General features: G+C 41.9%; 1 protein-coding gene across 1 annotated transcript in view; it reads left to right on the plus strand.

Moving 5' to 3' along the window:
* Window positions 1-5574, plus strand: part of VSNL1 (visinin like 1) — a 214220-nt gene extending 208646 nt beyond the window's left edge. Inside the window, exon 4 of the mRNA XM_056564242.1 lies at window positions 4342-5574. Within this exon, the coding sequence (XP_056420217.1) occupies window positions 4342-4539 (198 nt within the window). The 3' untranslated portion in view covers window positions 4540-5574. The remainder of the gene's footprint in view (window positions 1-4341) is intronic.
* Window positions 5575-20880: the final 15306 nt, after the last annotated feature.

The following is a 20880-nucleotide window of genomic DNA, read 5'->3' on the forward strand; positions in this document are numbered from 1 at the left end:
CCCCTGGCATTTTATCCCCTATCTAAAGGAGAGGGGATAAGATGTTAGATCGCCGCGGTCCCGCTGCTGGGGACCCCGCTGTCATTACTGCACAGAGCAAGTTCGCTCTGTGCGTAATGACGGGCGATACAGGGTCCGGAGCAGCGTGACGTCATGGCACCGCCCCTCATGACATCACGGCCCGTCCCCTTAATGCAAGTCTATGGCAGGGGGCGTGACGACCGCCACGCCCCCTCCCATAGACTTGTATTGACGGGGGCGGGCCGTGACGTCACGAGGGGGCGGAGCCGTGACGTAACGATGCTCCGGCTCCTGTATTGCCTGTCATTACGCGCAGAGCGATCTCGGGGTGCTGCAGCAGCGATCCCCGGGGTCCCCAGCAGCGGGACCCCGGCAATCTGACATCTTATCCCCTATCCTTTGGATAGGGGATAAGATGTCTAGGGGCGGAGTACACCTTTAAGCCTCGTGCACTCGACGGAATTTCAAAGCGGGATCCGGCGGAAATATTCAGCTTGGAGATTCCCTTACAGCAGAGTCCCATTGTTTTCAACAACGATGCAACGATGGGAACATGCAAATTTGGGGAAGGTCCACCCATTTTTCCTGGCGGACATTCCGCTAATTTTCCGCCATGTGTACATGTCCTAAGATTATGTTCACATGTTTAATAGCGGTAGAGCCTGGTCTAAAGGTGCCATATACTCTAGAATATAGTTGTCTGACTGTCTGAATTAATATTGCAGCCTCCTGAATCTCCACTGACAAATGTGAGGAGCCGGGTATGTTGGATTTTCACTACCGAACCCTTTTCTTTTTGGAAAGATAAGCAGCCACCAGAGCAGTCTGGCTGTGGCTTACCCTTCCTCTTCTCATAGTTAACACATGAACGTCCCTGTTTCAGGAGAGATTACTTTTGGCTGGACTAACGTTCAGCCGATAGCTCAGCCGGGTCTGATGAGTGCAGAATTTTCTTGTGGAAATAACATGCGGATTCCGACCTTGCACCAAATGACCATTGAATTCAGTGAGTTTTACAGTGCTCAGGTACACAACGGATTCAGACAGAAAATTGTCTATCTTCTGCCTGAAACCGTCAGGAAAGTCACGTTTGTCAAAAGGACAGCCATAATGTCCGTGACAAATTGCTGCAGATCGATTCCGGATGATTGAGAAGATTGTGGATCAACAGAGGAAATTCAGCAAGGAATTTCCTTGCTAAATTTCCTCAGGATAGGTATCAGTGAAGATACCCTTTAAATGTATCTGTCACTTTAAAAAAAACTTTTGACATGTCCTAGAGCAGTGTTTTCAATACTGGGAGTTATAGTTTTGCAGTAGCAGTAGATAGAATCCACAAAAGCAAGTTAAAATCCAGCTTCTTTATTAAATAAATCTGTATGAAAATCCATCAGGTCTGACGTGTTTTGGTCATATGACCTTAAAGGAGTACTGTAGTGCTTTAAAAAAAATATATATATATATATATATTTTTATTTTTTTTTTGTTTAATGGGCTGCAAAAAGTAAAAAAAAAAGTTTGACTACCCCCTGTTGCGCCCATATAGCTATTCTGTCTTCTGGCCCGGTCCTCTTTTTGCTTCTGTGTGCATGGATCGTCACACTGGTATCAGCCTATAGCCATAGTGATGTCCCGCCTCGGTTGGTGGGCCCCCGCCTTCTCCCTGCTGCCCGGGCCTGTTTCATGACACTGCGCTCAGCCTATCACCGGTTGAGGTAGGACATTGCTGTGGCCGGTGATACGCTGACCGCAGTGTGGCGATCCGTGAACATGTAAACAGGAAGAGCACCAGGCCAGAAGATGGGGCGGCAACGGAAGGTGAGTTAAAGTTTTTTTTTTTTTTACGTTTTGCATAATGGGATCAAAAAAAAAAATGCTACAGTACTCCTTAAATCATAGACCTTTAATCATAGGTCTATGATTAAGGTCATAAGACTGAAACACGTCAGGCCTGATGCGTAGTTCTTTTATGTTGTGTGGATTGGTTTAACATTTTTATATGGCTTAATTTAATAAAGAAGATTCATTTTTACCTGGAGCTGTACTGCTGAACCATCCTTTATTTGTTTTTGTGGATACTACTATCGGCCGGTGCTCGTGGCAATTCGTGCAGATGACATCCTGAGAGAGGGTAAAAGCTGGTTTATATATTTTTCTACCATATATACTGGAAACGCTGTCCTAGAGACATGTCAAATGTTTTGTTTAGTCAGGGTTGGAAAATGAGGGAGAAGAAAAACACGGTTTACCGCGACAATGCAAAAGCTACATTGCAAGTTTGTCTTCTTAGCACACTCTTTCCCCGGCTCGTTCTAATGGCCATGGTCTAAACACTCAGACACTGGCCAAAAAATGCAGCGCAATTCACAGTGTGAACTGCAGTGTTCATTCCCATTTAAAGAAACAGGCTTTTTGTAAATGTTCACCAGTCTCCAAAAACAGAGAAGAAAAGAAAAAAGGAAAGTTGTTTCCTAAAAAAGTCCATGTTCACACGACAGAATTTTTGCAGAATGTCTGTCCGGAAAATTTTCGCCGGCCATTCCACAAAAAGGGGCTCCAGCAGAACATGCAGGCACTAAACCAGTGGGAAATGCGCCTGGACTTCCACTGTAGATGTTTCCCCTGCGAACATTCCGCTATGTGTACAGTGCAACAGAATCTCATCGAAAACAGATTCTGTCGTGTGAACATGGCTTTAAAGGGGTTACCCAGGAAAAACTTATTTTTATGTATCAACTGGCTCCGGAAGTTAAACAGATTTGTTAATTACTTTTATTATAAAATTTTACTTTCAGTACTTATGAGCTGCTGAAGTTGTGTTCTTCTTTTCTGTCTTAGTGCTCTCTGATGACACCTGTCTCGGGAAATGTCCAGAGTAGAAGCAAATCCGCATAGCAAATCTCTTCTACTCTGTGCAGTTCCCGAGACAAGCAGAGAGCACTGTTGCCAGAAAGAAGAGAGCAACTCAACTTCAGCAGCTGCTAATTATTGTAATGATTAAGTTTTTTTTATACAAGTAATTTACAAATCTGTTTAACTTTCTGGAGCCAGTTGATATAAAAAAATAAAAAAGTTTTTTCCTGGAATACTCCTTTAGGGTGCGTTCACACTACGGAATCTCTGCTCGCTGAATTCCGCGAGCGGAGATTCCGCCTGGCAGCCACCGCCAAAGTTGCTTCGCCGCTAGGGCCGTGGGGCACTGAGCCGTCAACATTGGTGGCTATGCAGTGCTCGCGGAATCCGCCCAAAGAATTAACATGTTCTTTCTTTGCGGGGAACAATTTCAGCAGCAGAATTGTCCGCGGAATTCCGTAGTGTGAACGCACCCTTAAAGGGGTACTCCGCCCCTAGACATCTTATCCCCTATCCCCAGCAGCGGGACCCCGGGGATCGCTGCTGCAGCACCCCGCTATCATTACTGCGCAGAGCGAGATCGCTCTGCACGTAATGACGGGCAATACAGGGGCCGGAGCATCGTTACATCACGGCTCCGCCCCTCATGACGTCACGGCCCGCCCCCGTCAATACAAGTCTATGGGAGGGGGCGTGGCGGTCGTCACGCCCCCTGCCATAGACTTGCATTAAGGGGACGGGCCGTCATATAATGAGGGGCGGAGCCATGACGTCACGCTGCTCCGCCCCTGTATCGCCCGTCATTACGCACAGAGCGAACTCTGTACTGTAATGATAGCGGGGTGCTGCAGCATCGATCCCGGCGTCCCCAGCAGTGGGACCGCGGCGATATGACATCTTATCCCCTATCCTTTGGATAGGGGATAAGATGCCAGGGGTGGAGTACCCCTTTAAGGTTCACTTGTATTTTGTATTGCAAATCTGACGTGATTTTTACTACAAGTTCTTTGTTTTACGTCATGCTGAAACTGCAACTTTAGGAAACATACAACTTTTTTATTCCCGATTTTTTTCCCCAAAAGCAAATTTTCTTTTGCATGTGAACAGGGTTTAGGAAACCCCCTTATCATACGGGAATGTTGTTGCCTTTTTTGGTGCATAATCCGTGGGGGTCTCTCCGCACACAGAAGAGCTCTTACATCACACAGCATGGAAAATAGAATTCTACATTTCCAGAAGGCAGCAGAGGAAAGAAAAAGTCATATATTTTAATGTTTCATTACGTTGCTGATTTATGACCACCAACCGCAATAGAATAGTACAATCAGTTATATGCCAAGAAGCGGCAACATAGGTCGAGCGCCTTTGTTAATATTGTAAATTTGTGAACCCTTCCTCCCCCTATACATCTCTCGCAGACCGCAGTCATTAATCTCAGTTTATTTTTTTTTTTCTTCCATCCCCCAGGCTATCTATAAAATGGTGGGCACTGTGATAATGATGAAAATGAATGAGGACGGCCTGACGCCCGAGCAGCGGGTAGACAAGATCTTCAGCAAGATGGATAAGAACAAAGATGACCAAATCACACTGGATGAATTCAAAGAAGCGGCAAAAAGCGACCCTTCCATTGTATTACTCCTCCAGTGTGACATTCAAAAATGAGTTCGCCCTGATGCGTTTCGGACTGCACAAAAAAAAAAAAAAAAAATAAAGTCAATGTTCCATTCAGTTTGCAGCTATTTCCATGACGAAAACAGAAACAAAACAAAACAAAACAAAAAAATAATAATAAAAAAAACAAACAAAAATAATTGCTTGGACTACCTATAAATGGACTTGCTTCTTGTGTTTGAGACACTCGTGTGCATGAGAATGTCATTTGCTAAAGAATTTTAAAAGTATATACTATATATATATATATTAAAAAAAATACAAAAACAGACAAACAAACAAACAAAAAAAAAAAGGAAAAAAAATGACTGCCACAATGTGAAGTGTGCAATGTAATTTCATAAGTCCCTGAAGCCTGTGCATCAGTAATGTACTGCATAATGATACTATTTATTGTTTTACTGATGCTAGCTGTGTGTCTCCTTTTACGTGTTAGTGGTAGTGACACTGATTTGCCATGGCGATGTTACTGTTCCCGACTAGCGCATCTCACCTGCTGTAAAGTAGTCCCGGGCAGGCGGAGGGACATGACTTCTGCTCATGGATCTACACCGTCCCTTTTCACAGATGTGTTTGTGATGTCGGTGAATATATATATATATATGTAATTCATTTGCATGCCTACTTAGGTTTGCCTTAATTCTTACCTCATTTTGCGCCCTTGACGAATTTGGAAAGAAGCGAATCGGGAGAATCGGAGAGAGAGAGAGAGAGAGAGAACAAATGCAAGTCCCAATGGAACCCTCCCAAATTCATTCAGAGAAATATATATATATATATAAATATATAGATGTATGTACATATAAGTTTCAGCCAAGATGATATATACGTATGTTTATGTATATAGTATTATATACATAGGTACTCATACATAAGATGCATATATGAAGGTATAGAAAGATGACCTGTTGTTTCAATGGGCTTGAGCGCAGTATTGATTTGTCAGAAAAGTAGACTGACGTCTGAATTTTCAAAAGAGGTTGCAATATATGTCCCCAAATAAATAATTTATACCATTTGACTCTTTCCTAGGTGGTGTCTAGAATTTGTTTGCGGACTTTTACCCACTGCCCATAGGGATAATTCATACGATCAGAGCTGTGGTTCATCTTCCCATTCAATGTCGGTGTTTCCCAACCAGGGTGCCTCCAGCTGTTGCAAAACTACAACTCCCAGCATGCCTGGACAGCCAAAGGCTGTCCAGGCATGCTGGGAGTTGTAGTTTTGCAACAGCTGGAGGCACCCTGGTTGGGAAACACTGTCCTATGTGAATTGTGACCTGTAATGATGTCTGATGCCAATGGTGCCTGGAGGGTTCATCACAACAATCTCAGAATTGTTAATAACCACAATTTTTTTTTAGCTATGTGTATTTGTTGTCCCTGAACTTCATATAAAGTGGGGATCAAAAGTTTGGGCACCCCAGGTAAAAATGTGTATTAATGTGCATAAAGAAGCCAAGGAAAGATGGAAAATTCTTCATATGGCATCAAATTACAGATTAGACATTCTGATATGTCTACAAAATTTTGATTTTATTTCCATCATTTACACTTTCAAAATAACAGAAAACAAAAAAATGGCGTCTGCAAAAGTTTGGGCACCCTGCAGAGTTAATATCTTGTACTGCCCCCTTTGGCAAGTATCACAGCTTGTAAACGCTTTTTGTAGCCAGCGAGGAGTCTTTCAATTGTTGTTTGAGGTATCTTTTCCAATTCTTCCTTACAAAAGTCTTCCAGTTCTTTGAGATTTCTGGGCTGTCTGTCACGCACTGCTCTTTGAAGGTCTATCCATAGATTTTCAATTATGATGAGGTCAGGAGATTGTGAAGGCCATGGCAAAACCTTCAGTTTACAGAGGAAGGAGGCAAGGGAGGTAGGAGGATACCAGCAGCAGTAATGTGTGGATGGCGGTGGGGGGGGGGGGGGGATGAACCAGGCTACAAGGTGTGAGGTGGTGCTCACATAAAGCAGAAATAGGAGCACACACCTGTATATCTTGCTTGAAGTGGTTTATTCCAGAAGGTACAGATCCAACATCCCGACACCCCTATACCAGACAGAGCCGAAGCACCAGGAGCTATTCACCTGGACGACCGCACAGTTTCACGCTGACGGGCGTTTCTTCAGGTCCGGCTCTCTCTGGTATCGGGGTGTCGGGATGTTGGATCTGTACCTTCTGGAATAAACCACTTCAAGCAAGATATACAGGTGTGTGCTCCTATTTCTTCTTCTTCCACATTTTAAACCTTCAGTTTACGCCTCTTGATGTTTACGCCTCATGGATTTTGAGGTGTATTTAGGATCATTATCCATTTGTAGAAGCCATCCTCCCTTTAACTTCAGCTTTTTCACAGATGGCATCAAGTTAGCATCCAAAATTTGCTGAAATTTTATTGAATCAATTTTTCCTTCTACTCGTGAGATGTTCCCTGTGCCGCTGGCTGCAATACAACCCCAAAGCATGATTGATCCACTCCCATGCTTAACAGTTGGACAGAGGTTCTTTTCATTATATTCTGTTCCCCTTCTTCTCCAAACGTACCTTTGCTCATTCCGGCCAAAAAGTTCAATTTTAACCTCATCGGTGCACATAACTTGTTTCCAAAATGCATCAGGCTTGTCTATATGTTCATTTGCAAAGTTCAAACGCTGATTTTTGTGGTGAGGACGTAGAAGAGGTTTTCTTCTGATGACTCTTCCATGAAGACCATATTTGTACAAGTATCTTTTTTTAGTGGAATAGTGTACCACAACTCCAGTGTCTGCCAGATTTTTCTGGAGGGATTGTGCAGTCAAACGTGGGTTTTGAATAGTTTTTCTCACAATCCTGCGAGCTGTTCTGTCTGATATTTTTCTTGGTCTTCCAGATCTTGCTTTAACTTCCACTGTTCCTGATGACTGCCATTTTTTAATTACATTCTGAACAGAGGATATTGACATCTGAAAATGTTTTGCTATCTTCTTATAGCCTTCTCCAGCTTTGTGAGCATCAACTATTTTCAGTTTCAGATTTCTAGACAACTGCTTAGAAGAACCCATGGTGCTGATTGTTGGGGCAAGGTCAGATGAGTCTGGGCGTTTAAAACCTTTGAGATTGACATCACCTGTCTTCATAAATGATGATTGAGAACAATCCATGGCACTGGCAGGTCTCAGTTTTGCAAAGGGGGCAGTGCATGCTATAAATTCTGCAGGGTGCCCAAACTTTTGCAGATGCCATTTTTTTGTTTTCTGTTATTTTGAAAGTGTAAATGATGGAAATAAAATCTAACTTTTGTTGACATATTATAAGAATGTCTAATCTGTAATTTGATGCCTTTTGGAGATTTTTCCATCTTTCCTTGACTTCTTTATGCACAATAATACAAATTTTTACCTGGGGTGCCCAAACTTTTGATCCCCACTGTATGCTGCTTCCTGTAGGTGATATAAAGCTATTTGTACACAGAAAGAGAGATTTTTAGACCGCCACTTCTATCATAATCCCACGTGGACTAGTGGTGCTAAGGGAGGTTACTCGTTCTTTAGAGGCTGCTTAAACTTCTATGAAAAAAGTATTATGAAGTCCACAAATGAAGAAACACGAATGGTACCCAATTTAGAAATGAAGAGCTCCACTGGTCTACAGCCGTTTCAAGTGTATACCTATACTATTGCTAACCAATTCTGCAGTGGGTTGGAGTTTGCACATTGCTGCGGCATGCTGCTGTGCAGGGTTCTGTCTCCGGGCCTTTCCTGGGTATTAAACGTGCTATGAGTTTGATCATATGCTGAAAATCGGTCGTATTTGGCACTGCTGTAGAAAAAAAGCAGCCATGTTTTTCTAAAACTGCATCTGTTTTTGTGTTATACGTTTTTGTTTGGGATATACATTTTATTCCGTTTTAAATGTATATTTTCTTTTGATAATATGTTACATTATGTAAAAACTGTGTGCAAAAAAATGTATACCACACAATAAGTCACTAATATACTTCTATGGGGGGGAAACATATTCCACAGTATGCAATTGTTTTTGTGGTACAGAACGGTAGTGCATGCAGAACAAAAAAATCGTGCACTAGCGTACATGGGACAAAAACAGGTCAAAACTTTCACAAACTTAAAGGGGTACTCCGGTGGAAAACATTTTTTTTTTTTTAAATAATCTGGTGCCAGAAAGTTAAACAGATTTGTAAATTACTTCTATGAAAAAATCTTTACCCTTCCAGTACTTATTAGCAGCTGTATGCTACAGAGGAAATTCTTCTTTTTTCTTTTTTGCCTTGTCCACAGTGCTCTCTGCTGACACCTGATGCCCGTATCAGGAACTGTTCAGAGCAGGAAAAAATCCCCCTAGCAAACCTATACTGCTCTGGACAGTTCCTGATACGGACAGAGGTGTCAGCAGAGAGCACTGTGGACAAAACAAAAAAGAAATTCAAAAAGAAAAGAATTTCTTCTGTAGCATAGAGCTGCTAAAAAGTACCGGAAAGATAAATATTTTTGAAGAGAAGTCATTTACAAATCTGTTTAACTTTCTGGCACCAGTGGATTTAAAAAAAAACTGTTTTCCACTGTAGTACCCCTTTAAAGCGTACATGTCAGATCCCACAAAAAAAAAATGAAACTGTTATATGTTACTCGTAATTTTCATGTCTTTATCGACGACATTTCACAAAAAAATACCATATTACAGCTGCTCAATGTATTTTCCATCTTGTCAAAAGGATGTGGCATGTCCATCCTTTGGCTGTCCAGGCATGCTTGGAATTGTAGTTTTGTAACAGCTGGAGGCACATGTTTGGTAAAATTCTGTGTTACAGCAGTGTGGCTTCAGGCTGTGTTCCTCCTGCAGCCTTGTCAATCAACCATCTTGTGTCCATGACCCTTGGACACCCTTATGCTGCTGAGGGACTCATCAGTGTCCCAGGAGGTATGGGGACCCCTAGTGGTGGGATTTGCAAAGCCCGTTTTCTTTAAGAAAATGTGACATTTTTTGAAAGAAGTATATTAGAAAAATTTGTTTTGCCAAGATGTACAACATATAAAAAGTTTTTGTATCTGACAGTGCCCATTTAAGGGAAGTCTATGGGTGTGCAGCACCACAGCATACGTTTAGGTACCGTTTAAACACATCACTCAGCGTACTGCTGTGGTATAGGTGTGGACCCAGCCCTAAAGTGTTCATTCCTCCTTATTTTAGAACGTATAGGGAATACTCAGAAGGTAATATTGCTGAGCAATATGTATACAGTATAATCCACTAAGAATAGTTTCCGTTTTCTCTAAGCTTGTGTATGTTATCAAAGTATTGCATTAGCTGGAGAGACACAGGATGGAGACCGGGATTATCAAGGTTATCCAGGATTTAAAAAAACAGCTGATTTTTTTCCAAAAACAGCGCCACACCTGTCCTCAGGTTGTGTGTGGTATTGCAGCTCAGTTCCATTGACGTGAATGGAGCCAAGATGTTATACCGCACACAACCTGACTATAGGTGTGGTGCTGTTTCTGGATAACCCCTTTACAGTAACAGTATTATTAAAATTAGAAGAAAAAAAGAAAAGCATCTACCTTTTCACCTATCCATGGACCATATCTGGTATTGCAGAATTGAGCTGAGCTGTAATACCAGAACCAGTCCATAGACTAGTGTTTCCCAATCAGTGTGCCTCCAGCTGTTGCTAAACTACAACTCCCCAGAATGCCTGGACAGAACTAGATCCAGTCTCTAGACCAGTGTTTCCCAACCAGTGTGCCTCCAGCTGTTGCAAAATTACAAACCCCAGCATACCTGGACAGAACTAGATCGAGCCTATAGACCAGTGTTTCCCAACCAGTGTGCCTCCAGCTGTTGGTAAACTACAACCCCTAGCATACCTGGACAGAACTAGATCGAGTCTATATACCAGTGTTTCCTAGCCAGTGTGCCTCCAGCTGTTGAAAATCTACAACACCCAGCATGCCAGGACAGAACCAGTCCATAGACCAGTGTTTTCCAACCAGTGTGTCTCCAGCTGTTGCTAAACTACAACCCCCAGCATGCCTGGACAGAAATAGATCCAGTCTATAGACCAGTGTTTCCCAACCAGTGTGCCTCCAGCTGTTACAAAATTACAAACCCCAACATACCTGGACAGAACTAGATCGAGTCTATAGACCAGTGTTTCCCAACCAGTGTGCCTCCAGCTGTTTAAAAACTACAACCCCCAGCATGCCTGGACAGAACCAGTCCATAGACCAGTGTTTTCCAACCAGTGTGCCTCCAGCTGTTGCAAAACTACAACCCCCAGCATGCCCGGACAGCCTTCAGCTGTCCGGGCATGCTGGGGGTTGTAGTTTTGCAACAGCTGGAGGCACACTGGTTGGAAAACACTGCCATAGACAGACGTGACACTGTTTTTTTCTATACTCAGACTACTCCTGATGGTCTTAAAAGGAAGAAATAAAACAGTGCATAAAAGGGGTGTATCTAGTCCGGCTTCAGTTATCCATGCCCAACATTCATTTATTAGATTGATTTTAGCCCAGACAACCACTCCTGTCCCCCTGATGTGCATGTAGATAGTTCCCTGCACAGATCACCAGAGCGTGCATCCATTTATCCTGAGTTCAGCGCAGGGATATACGAACGCTCGCAGCCCGTCATTATGGAGAAATGATGATCCCGACGCTTCTTTTCAAGCTGTGACTTGTTTTATTTTTAGAAATTTCGAATTTTCTGGCCGACATTGAGCGGCATTGTTAACGGTGACAAATGACGGGGCCCCTCACTACTGAAACTCCTGGTCATGTGGTTTATTCTTTTCCTGTGGTTATTGCATCCTCAGGCTCTTGGATATATGAAGTAATTTGTCATTGTAGGGGGGGGGGGATGAGACCCCCTTCTCCATTTATTGGCTCACAAAAATGAACAGGGAAGCCGCATTGGGAGAGAGGCTTTATGATGTGTATTATTGATGATAATGGTGGATGGGGTTACCGCTTGCCAATTCATCATGTGGTGTGACTGGTGATGCCACCTGACCATTAATTGACTAGTTTGGATGAAAAAAATATGTCATGCTGATTTTTAAAGGGGTATTCCATGAAACAAAAAAAAAAGTTTTTTTTTTTTTTTTTTCATATTAACTGGCTCCAGAAAGTTAAACAGATTTGTAAATTACTTCTATTAAAAAATTCTTAATCCTTCCAGTACTTATCAGCTGCTGAAATTGAGTTCTTTTCTGTCTGACCACAGTGCTCTCTGCTGACACCTCTGTCCATGTGAGGAACTGTCCACAGTAGCAGCAAATCCCCATTGCAAACCTCTTTTGCTCTGGACAGTTCCTGAGACAGAGAGAGATGTCAGAAGAGAGCACTCTGGACAGACAGAAAATAACAACTCAACCTCAGCAGCTGATAAGTACTGGAAGGATTAAGATTTTTTTAATAGAAATAATTTACAAATCTGTTTATCTTTCTGGAACCAGTTGATATGAAAAAAAATTTTTTTCATGGAATACCCCTTTAACCCCTTAAGGACCCAGCCATTTTACACCTTAGGACCCAGCCATTTTTTGCACATCTGACCACTGTCATTTTAAACATTAATAACTCCGGAATGCTTTTAGTTATCATTCTGATTCAGAGATTGTTTTTTCGTGACATCTGTAGCACACCTGGGGGAGGGGTTAATTGATTAACTGCTCTCAGGTGTATAAAACTAACTGGGAAACTCTGTGAACCCTTCTCTGACTGAGTCTAGCTGAAGCTGGGTCTGTATTCTAAAGTGTTGTATTATTAAGTGTTACATCTGAGAAGTTTTATAAGCAGAAGTTGTAAGCAGGACCCACTGTAACTGTACGTATTACACTCCCTTGATAAAAGTAGTTTTTCTTAATAGTTAATAACAGCTGTTTGTCACCAAGGATATGGACAGCAGGATTGGAGGTTTTCTTCAGTGCACATTGTGCCACATGTATACATCTCTGGAGCAGCAGCTTCAGGGTGAATACCGCTGTGACAAATGTGAGCATGTTGCCCACCTGGAAGCTCGTATTAGAGATCTAGAGGAGCAAAATGCAACATTGAGGGCGATTGACAATCTTACAGAGCAAGCAGTTAGTGGGGTAGAAATGGAGGTTGGAGAAACTAGCCAGGAGGCCCAAGTAGGGAGCTGGGTTAATGTAGTTAGAGGGACTGGAAAGGGGGCAAGGAAAAGGAAGGTCACTTCTGCTTCTGATCTCCCAAGTAAAATTGCCAAGTTGGGCGATGATGCGAGGGCCTCAGAATCAGAGATGGCAACCCTAGTGGATACTGGTCTCCCTAACAGCCGGGGGAACAGTTCAACTAGTAGTGTGGGGGATGGTAACGCAGGTAGGCCAAGACAGTTAGTTGTGGTAGGGGATTCTATAATCAGGAAGACGGATAGAATAATTTGTCGCCAAGACCACCTCACCCGAATGGTTTGCTGTCTCCCTGGTGCCAGGGTTCGGCATGTGGTGGAAAGGGTGGACAAATTACTAGGGGGGGCTGGGGATGACCCAGCTGTCGTGGTCCATGTGGGAACCAACGACAGAATACATGGTAGGTGGAGGTCCTTAAAAAATAATTACAAGGAACTAGGTGCCAAGCTGAAGGGAAGGACCTCTAAGGTTGTGTTCTCTGGAATTCTTCCTGTGCCATGCGCATCGCAGGAAAGACAGCGGGAGCTTAGGGAGTTAAATGCATGGCTTAAGTCGTGGTGTGAGGGGGAAGGGTTTGGGTTTTTAGAGCACTGGGCTGACTTTTCATTGGGGTACAAACTCTATTCTACGGATAATTTGCACCTGAATGGAAGGGGGTCCGCTGTGCTGGGGGGAGAGAATCCTGGAAGGGGTGGCTGAGTATTTAAACTAGGTGAGTGGGGGGAGGATAATAAAGCAAAGAAAGCAGACAGTGGGATGGATAGGTTAGAGAGGGGTCAGGACATAATGGTGGGGGGAGAGGAGTCCTGTGGGGGGAGGTTAAGAGCAGTGGATAAGGAGATTCATGCGGTACAAACCAGCTGTAAAAATAAATGTAGCCCGAAAAATTGTAATCCCAATAATTCAAAAAATTCCATTAGCCTCAATAACTACAATAAGCCCCATTAACTCAAAAAATACCGTTAGCCCCAATAACTTAAATAACAACGTTAGACGCAATAACGCAAAAAATCCCATTAGCCCCAATAACTTAAATAATAACGTTAGACCCAATAACTCAAAAAATCCCATTAGCCCCAATAACTTAAATAGTACAATTAGCCCTTATAACTCAAATAATAACATTAACCCCAATAACTCTGAAAATCCCATTAGTGAGACTATATGTGTAAAACTTAATGGAAATGTAAAGTGTATGTTCACAAATGCCAGAAGCCTTGCAAATAAAATGGGGGAGCTTGAGGCCTTGATACTGGAGGAACATATTGATATAGTTGGGGTCACTGAGACATGGCTGGACTCCTCGCATGACTGGGCTGTCAATCTGCAGGGGTTTACATTGTTTCGCAAGGATAGAATGAACAGAAAAGGTGGTGGAGTCTGTCTGTATGTAAGAAGTGGTATGAAAGTCAGTGTGAACAATGCCATAGTGTGTGATGATTCTGAGGAGGTGGAATCACTGTGGGTAGAATTACAAAAGGAGGGAAATACTGAAAAAATAATATTTGGTGTAATCTACAGACCCCCTAATATCACTGAAGAGATAGAAGGTCGGCTGTATAAACAAATAGAGAGGGCCGCCCGGGCAGGTACAGTGGTAATAATGGAAGATTTTAACTATCCAGATATAGATTGGGGTCCGGGGTTGGCTAAAACTACAAAGGGGCGTCAATTCCTAAATTTATTGCAGGATAATTTTATGGGCCAGTTTGTGGAGGACCCAACAAGAAGTGATGCCTTGTTAGATCTGATCATTTCCAACAACGCAGAGCTGGTTGGTAATGTAACTGTGAGGGAAAACCTTGGTAATAGCGACCACAATATAGTTACTTTTGACTTAAAATGTAGAAAACAAAGACAGATGGGGAAGGCAAAAACATATAACTTTAAAAAGGCAAATTTCCCTGGGCTGAGAGCTGCACTACAGGACATAGACTGGGGGGAGGTGTTCTCAAATACTGATACAGAAGGTAAATGGGCCATCTTTAAATCAACTCTAAATAACTATACATCTAAATATATACCAAAGGGGAACAAATATAAACGATTAAAACTAAATCCTACATGGCTGACACATGATGTTAAAAGAGCAATAAACAACAAAAAAATAGCCTTCAAAAAATATAAATCTGATGGGTCAGCTATAATATTTAAACAGTACAAAGAGCTTAATAAAATCTGTAAAAATGTAATAAAAACAGCAAAAATTCAAAATGAGAGACAGGTGGCCAAAGAAAGCAAAACTAATCCTAAATATTTTTTTAGATATATAAATACAAAAAAACCAAGGACAGAGCATGTAGGACCCCTTAATAATGATAATGGGGAGGTTGTCACAGGCGATCAAGAGAAAGCGGAGCTACTGAATGGGTTCTTTAGTTCTGTATACACTATGGAAGAAGGAGCTGACATTGGCCAGGTCAGTGCTGGTAACACATCATGTAATGTACTGAACTGGCTTAATGTAGAGATGGTACAAGGTAAGTTAAGTAAAGTAAATGTAAGCAAATCTCCAGGGCCGGATGGCCTACACCCAAGAGTTCTTAGAGAGGTAAGTTCAGTAATATCTGTACCCTTGTTCATGATATTTAGAGATTCTCTGGTGTCTGGTATTGTGCCAAGGGACTGGCGCAAGGCGAATGTGGTGCCAATCTTCAAGAAGGGCTCTAGGTCTTCGCCAAGCAATTATAGACCGGTAAGTCTAACGTGCATTGTGGGTAAATTATTTGAAGGACTTATAAGGGATTACATACAGGAATACATAGGGGATAATAGTATTATAAGTGATAGCCAACATGGGTTTACTAAGGATAGAAGTTGTCAAACCAATCTAATTTGCTTTTATGAAGAGGTGAGTAGAAGCCTTGACAGAGGAATGGCTGTGGATATAGTGTTTCTGGATTTTGCTAAAGCATTTGATACTGTCCCTCACAGACGTCTGACAGGTAAGTTAAGGTCCTTGGGCTTGGAAACTTTAGTTTGCAACTGGATTGAACACTGGCTCATGGATCGTACCCAGAGAGTGGTGGTCAACGATTCGTACTCTGATTGGTCCCCGGTTATTAGTGGTGTACCCCAAGGTTCAGTACTGGGCCCGCTGCTGTTTCATTTATTTATCAATGATATAGAGGATGGTATTAACAGCTCTGTTTCTATCTTTGCAGATGACACCAAGCTTTGTAGCACGGTACAGTCTATAGAGGATGTGCATAAGTTACAAGATGACTTGGATAGACTAAGTGTCTGGGCATCCACTTGGCAAATGAGGTTCAATGTGGATAAATGTAAAGTTATGCATCTGGGTACTAATAACCTGCATGCATCGTATGTCTTAGGGGGGATTAAACTGGCAGAGTCACTGGTAGAGAAGGATCTGGGTGTACTTGTAGATCACAGACTACAGAATAGCATGCAATGTCAGGCTGCTGCTTCCAAAGCCGGCAGGATATTGTCATGTATCAAAAGAGGCATAGACTCAAGGGACAGGGACATAATACTCCCCCTTTATAAAGCATTGGTACGGCCTCACCTGGAATATGCTGTTCAGTTTTGGTCGCCTGTTCATAAAAGGGACACTGCGGAGTTGGAAAGGGTGCAGAGACGCGCAACTAAACTAATAGGGGGCATGGAACATCTTAGCTATGAGGAGCGATTAAAGGAGTTACAATTGTTTAGTCTTGAGAAGAGACGTTTAAGGGGGGATATGATAAACGTATATAAATGGCCCATACAAAAAATATGGAGAAAAACTGTTCCAGGTTAAACCCCCCCCCCCCCCAAAGGACGAGGGGGCACTCCCTCCGTCTGGAGAAGAAAAGGTTTAGTCTAAAGGGGCGGCACGCCTTCTTTACCGTCAGGACTGTGAATTTATGGAACGGTCTACCTCAGGAATTGGTCACAGCAGGAACAATTAACAGCTTTAAAACAGGGTTAGATACATTCCTGGAACAAAATAACATTAATGCTTATGCAGAATTATAAAACTACATCCCTTTCCCTTATCCCCTGACACCCTTCCCTTCAATTCCCTGGTTGGACTTGATGGACGTATGTCTTTTTTCAACCATACTAAATATGTAACTATGACATATTCTACTTTAACATAGTGGTAAAATTTTGTGGTAACTTGCATCCTTTCTTGGTGAAAAATACCCAAATTTGATGAAAAATTTGAAAATTTAGCATTTTTCTAACTTTGAAGCTCTCTGCTTGTAAGGAAAATGGATATTCCAAATATATATTTTTTTATTCACATATACAATATGTCTACTTTATGTTTGCATGATAAAATTGATGTGTTTTTATTTTTGGAAGACACCAGAGGGCTTCAAAGTTCAGCAGCAATTTTCCAATTTTTCACAAAATTTCCAAAATCACAATTTTTCAGGGACCAGTTCAGGTTTGAAGTGGATTTGAAGGGTCTTCATCTTAGAAATACCCCACAAATGACCCCATTATAAAAACTGTACCCCCCAAAGTATTCAAAATTGCATTCAGTCAGCATTTTAACCCTTTAGGTGTTTCACAGGAATAGCAGCAAAGTGAAGGAGAAAATCCACAATCTTCATTTTTTACACTCGCATGTTCTTGTAGACCAAATGTTTGAATTTTTACAAGGGGTAAAAGGAGAAAATGTATAGTTAAATTTGTAGCCCAATTTCTCTCGAGTAAGCACATACCTCATATGTCTATGTTAAGTGTTCGGCGGGCGCAGTAGAGGGCTCAGAAGCAAAGGAGCAACAAGGGTAGTTTGGAGAGTACGTTTTTCTGAAATGGCTTTTGGGGGGCATGTTGCATTTAGGAAGCCCCTATGGTGCCAGAACAGCAAAAAAAAAACACATGGCATACCATTTTGGAAACTAGACCACTTGAGGAACGTAACAAGGAATAAAGTGAGCCTTTATACCCCACAGGTGTTTCACGACTTTTGCATATGTAAAAAAATAAAATAAAAATTTCACTAACATGTGTGTTTCCCCCCAAATTTCACATTTTTGCAAGGGTTAATAGCAGAAAATACCCCCCAAAATTTGTAACCCCACCTCTTCTGAGTATGGAGGTACCCTATAAGTTGACCTGAAGTGCACTACGGGCGAACTACAATGCTCAGAAGAGAAGGAGTCATATTTGGCTTTTTGAGAGCAAATTTTGCTCGGGGGCATGTCACATTTAGGAAGCCCCTATGGTGCCAGGACAGCAAAAAAAAAAACACATGGCATACCATTTTGGAAACTAGACCCCTTGAGGAACGTAACAAGGAATAAAGTGAGCCTTAATACCCCACAGGGGTTTCACGACTTTTGCATACGTGGAAAAAAAAATTCACTTAAATGTGTGTTTCCCCCCCCCCAAATTTCACATTTTTGCAAGGCTTAATAGCAGAAAATACCCCCCAAAATTTGTAACCCCATCTCTTCTGAGTATGGAGGTACCCCATAAGTTGACCTGAAGTGCACTACGGGCAAACTACAATGCTCAGAAGAGAAGGAGTCATATTTGGCTTTTTGAGAGCAAATTTTTTGTGCTGGGGGGAGAGAATCCTGGAAGGGGTGGCTGAGTATTTAAACTAGGTGAGTGGGGGGAGGATAATAAAGCAAAGAAAGCAGACAGTGGGATGGATAGGTTAGAGAGGGGTCAGGACATAATGGTGGGGGGAGAGGAGTCCTGTGGGGGGAGGTTAAGAGCAGTGGATAAGGAGATTCATGCGGTACAAACCAGCTGTAAAAATAAATGTAGCCCGAAAAATTGTAATCCCAATAATTCAAAAAATTCCATTAGCCTCAATAACTACAATAAGCCCCATTAACTCAAAAAATACCGTTAGCCCCAATAACTTAAATAACAACGTTAGACGCAATAACGCAAAAAATCCCATTAGCCCCAATAACTTAAATAATAACGTTAGACCCAATAACTCAAAAAATCCCATTAGCCCCAATAACTTAAATAGTACAATTAGCCCTTATAACTCAAATAATAACATTAACCCCAATAACTCTGAAAATCCCATTAGTGAGACTATATGTGTAAAACTTAATGGAAATGTAAAGTGTATGTTCACAAATGCCAGAAGCCTTGCAAATAAAATGGGGGAGCTTGAGGCCTTGATACTGGAGGAACATATTGATATAGTTGGGGTCACTGAGACATGGCTGGACTCCTCGCATGACTGGGCTGTCAATCTGCAGGGGTTTACATTGTTTCGCAAGGATAGAATGAACAGAAAAGGTGGTGGAGTCTGTCTGTATGTAAGAAGTGGTATGAAAGTCAGTGTGAACAATGCCATAGTGTGTGATGATTCTGAGGAGGTGGAATCACTGTGGGTAGAATTACAAAAGGAGGGAAATACTGAAAAAATAATATTTGGTGTAATCTACAGACCCCCTAATATCACTGAAGAGATAGAAGGTCGGCTGTATAAACAAATAGAGAGGGCCGCCCGGGCAGGTACAGTGGTAATAATGGAAGATTTTAACTATCCAGATATAGATTGGGGTCCGGGGTTGGCTAAAACTACAAAGGGGCGTCAATTCCTAAATTTATTGCAGGATAATTTTATGGGCCAGTTTGTGGAGGACCCAACAAGAAGTGATGCCTTGTTAGATCTGATCATTTCCAACAACGCAGAGCTGGTTGGTAATGTAACTGTGAGGGAAAACCTTGGTAATAGCGACCACAATATAGTTACTTTTGACTTAAAATGTAGAAAACAAAGACAGATGGGGAAGGCAAAAACATATAACTTTAAAAAGGCAAATTTCCCTGGGCTGAGAGCTGCACTACAGGACATAGACTGGGGGGAGGTGTTCTCAAATACTGATACAGAAGGTAAATGGGCCATCTTTAAATCAACTCTAAATAACTATACATCTAAATATATACCAAAGGGGAACAAATATAAACGATTAAAACTAAATCCTACATGGCTGACACATGATGTTAAAAGAGCAATAAACAACAAAAAAATAGCCTTCAAAAAATATAAATCTGATGGGTCAGCTATAATATTTAAACAGTACAAAGAGCTTAATAAAATCTGTAAAAATGTAATAAAAACAGCAAAAATTCAAAATGAGAGACAGGTGGCCAAAGAAAGCAAAACTAATCCTAAATATTTTTTTAGATATATAAATACAAAAAAACCAAGGACAGAGCATGTAGGACCCCTTAATAATGATAATGGGGAGGTTGTCACAGGCGATCAAGAGAAAGCGGAGCTACTGAATGGGTTCTTTAGTTCTGTATACACTATGGAAGAAGGAGCTGACATTGGCCAGGTCAGTGCTGGTAACACATCATGTAATGTACTGAACTGGCTTAATGTAGAGATGGTACAAGGTAAGTTAAGTAAAGTAAATGTAAGCAAATCTCCAGGGCCGGATGGCCTACACCCAAGAGTTCTTAGAGAGGTAAGTTCAGTAATATCTGTACCCTTGTTCATGATATTTAGAGATTCTCTGGTGTCTGGTATTGTGCCAAGGGACTGGCGCAAGGCGAATGTGGTGCCAATCTTCAAGAAGGGCTCTAGGTCTTCGCCAAGCAATTATAGACCGGTAAGTCTAACGTGCATTGTGGGTAAATTATTTGAAGGACTTATAAGGGATTACATACAGGAATACATAGGGGATAATAGTATTATAAGTGATAGCCAACATGGGTTTACTAAGGATAGAAGTTGTCAAACCAATCTAATTTGCTTTTATGAAGAGGTGAGTAGAAGCCTTGACAGAGGAATGGCTGTGGATATAGTGTTTCTGGATTTTGCTAAAGCATTTGATACTGTCCCTCACAGACGTCTGACAGGTAAGTTAAGGTCCTTGGGCTTGGAAACTTTAGTTTGCAACTGGATTGAACACTGGCTCATGGATCGTACCCAGAGAGTGGTGGTCAACGATTCGTACTCTGATTGGTCCCCGGTTATTAGTGGTGTACCCCAAGGTTCAGTACTGGGCCCGCTGCTGTTTCATTTATTTATCAATGATATAGAGGATGGTATTAACAGCTCTGTTTCTATCTTTGCAGATGACACCAAGCTTTGTAGCACGGTACAGTCTATAGAGGATGTGCATAAGTTACAAGATGACTTGGATAGACTAAGTGTCTGGGCATCCACTTGGCAAATGAGGTTCAATGTGGATAAATGTAAAGTTATGCATCTGGGTACTAATAACCTGCATGCA

Source organism: Hyla sarda, chromosome 3, assembly GCF_029499605.1.
Source record: "Hyla sarda isolate aHylSar1 chromosome 3, aHylSar1.hap1, whole genome shotgun sequence".
NCBI classification, from domain to species: Eukaryota; Metazoa; Chordata; class Amphibia; order Anura; family Hylidae; genus Hyla; species Hyla sarda.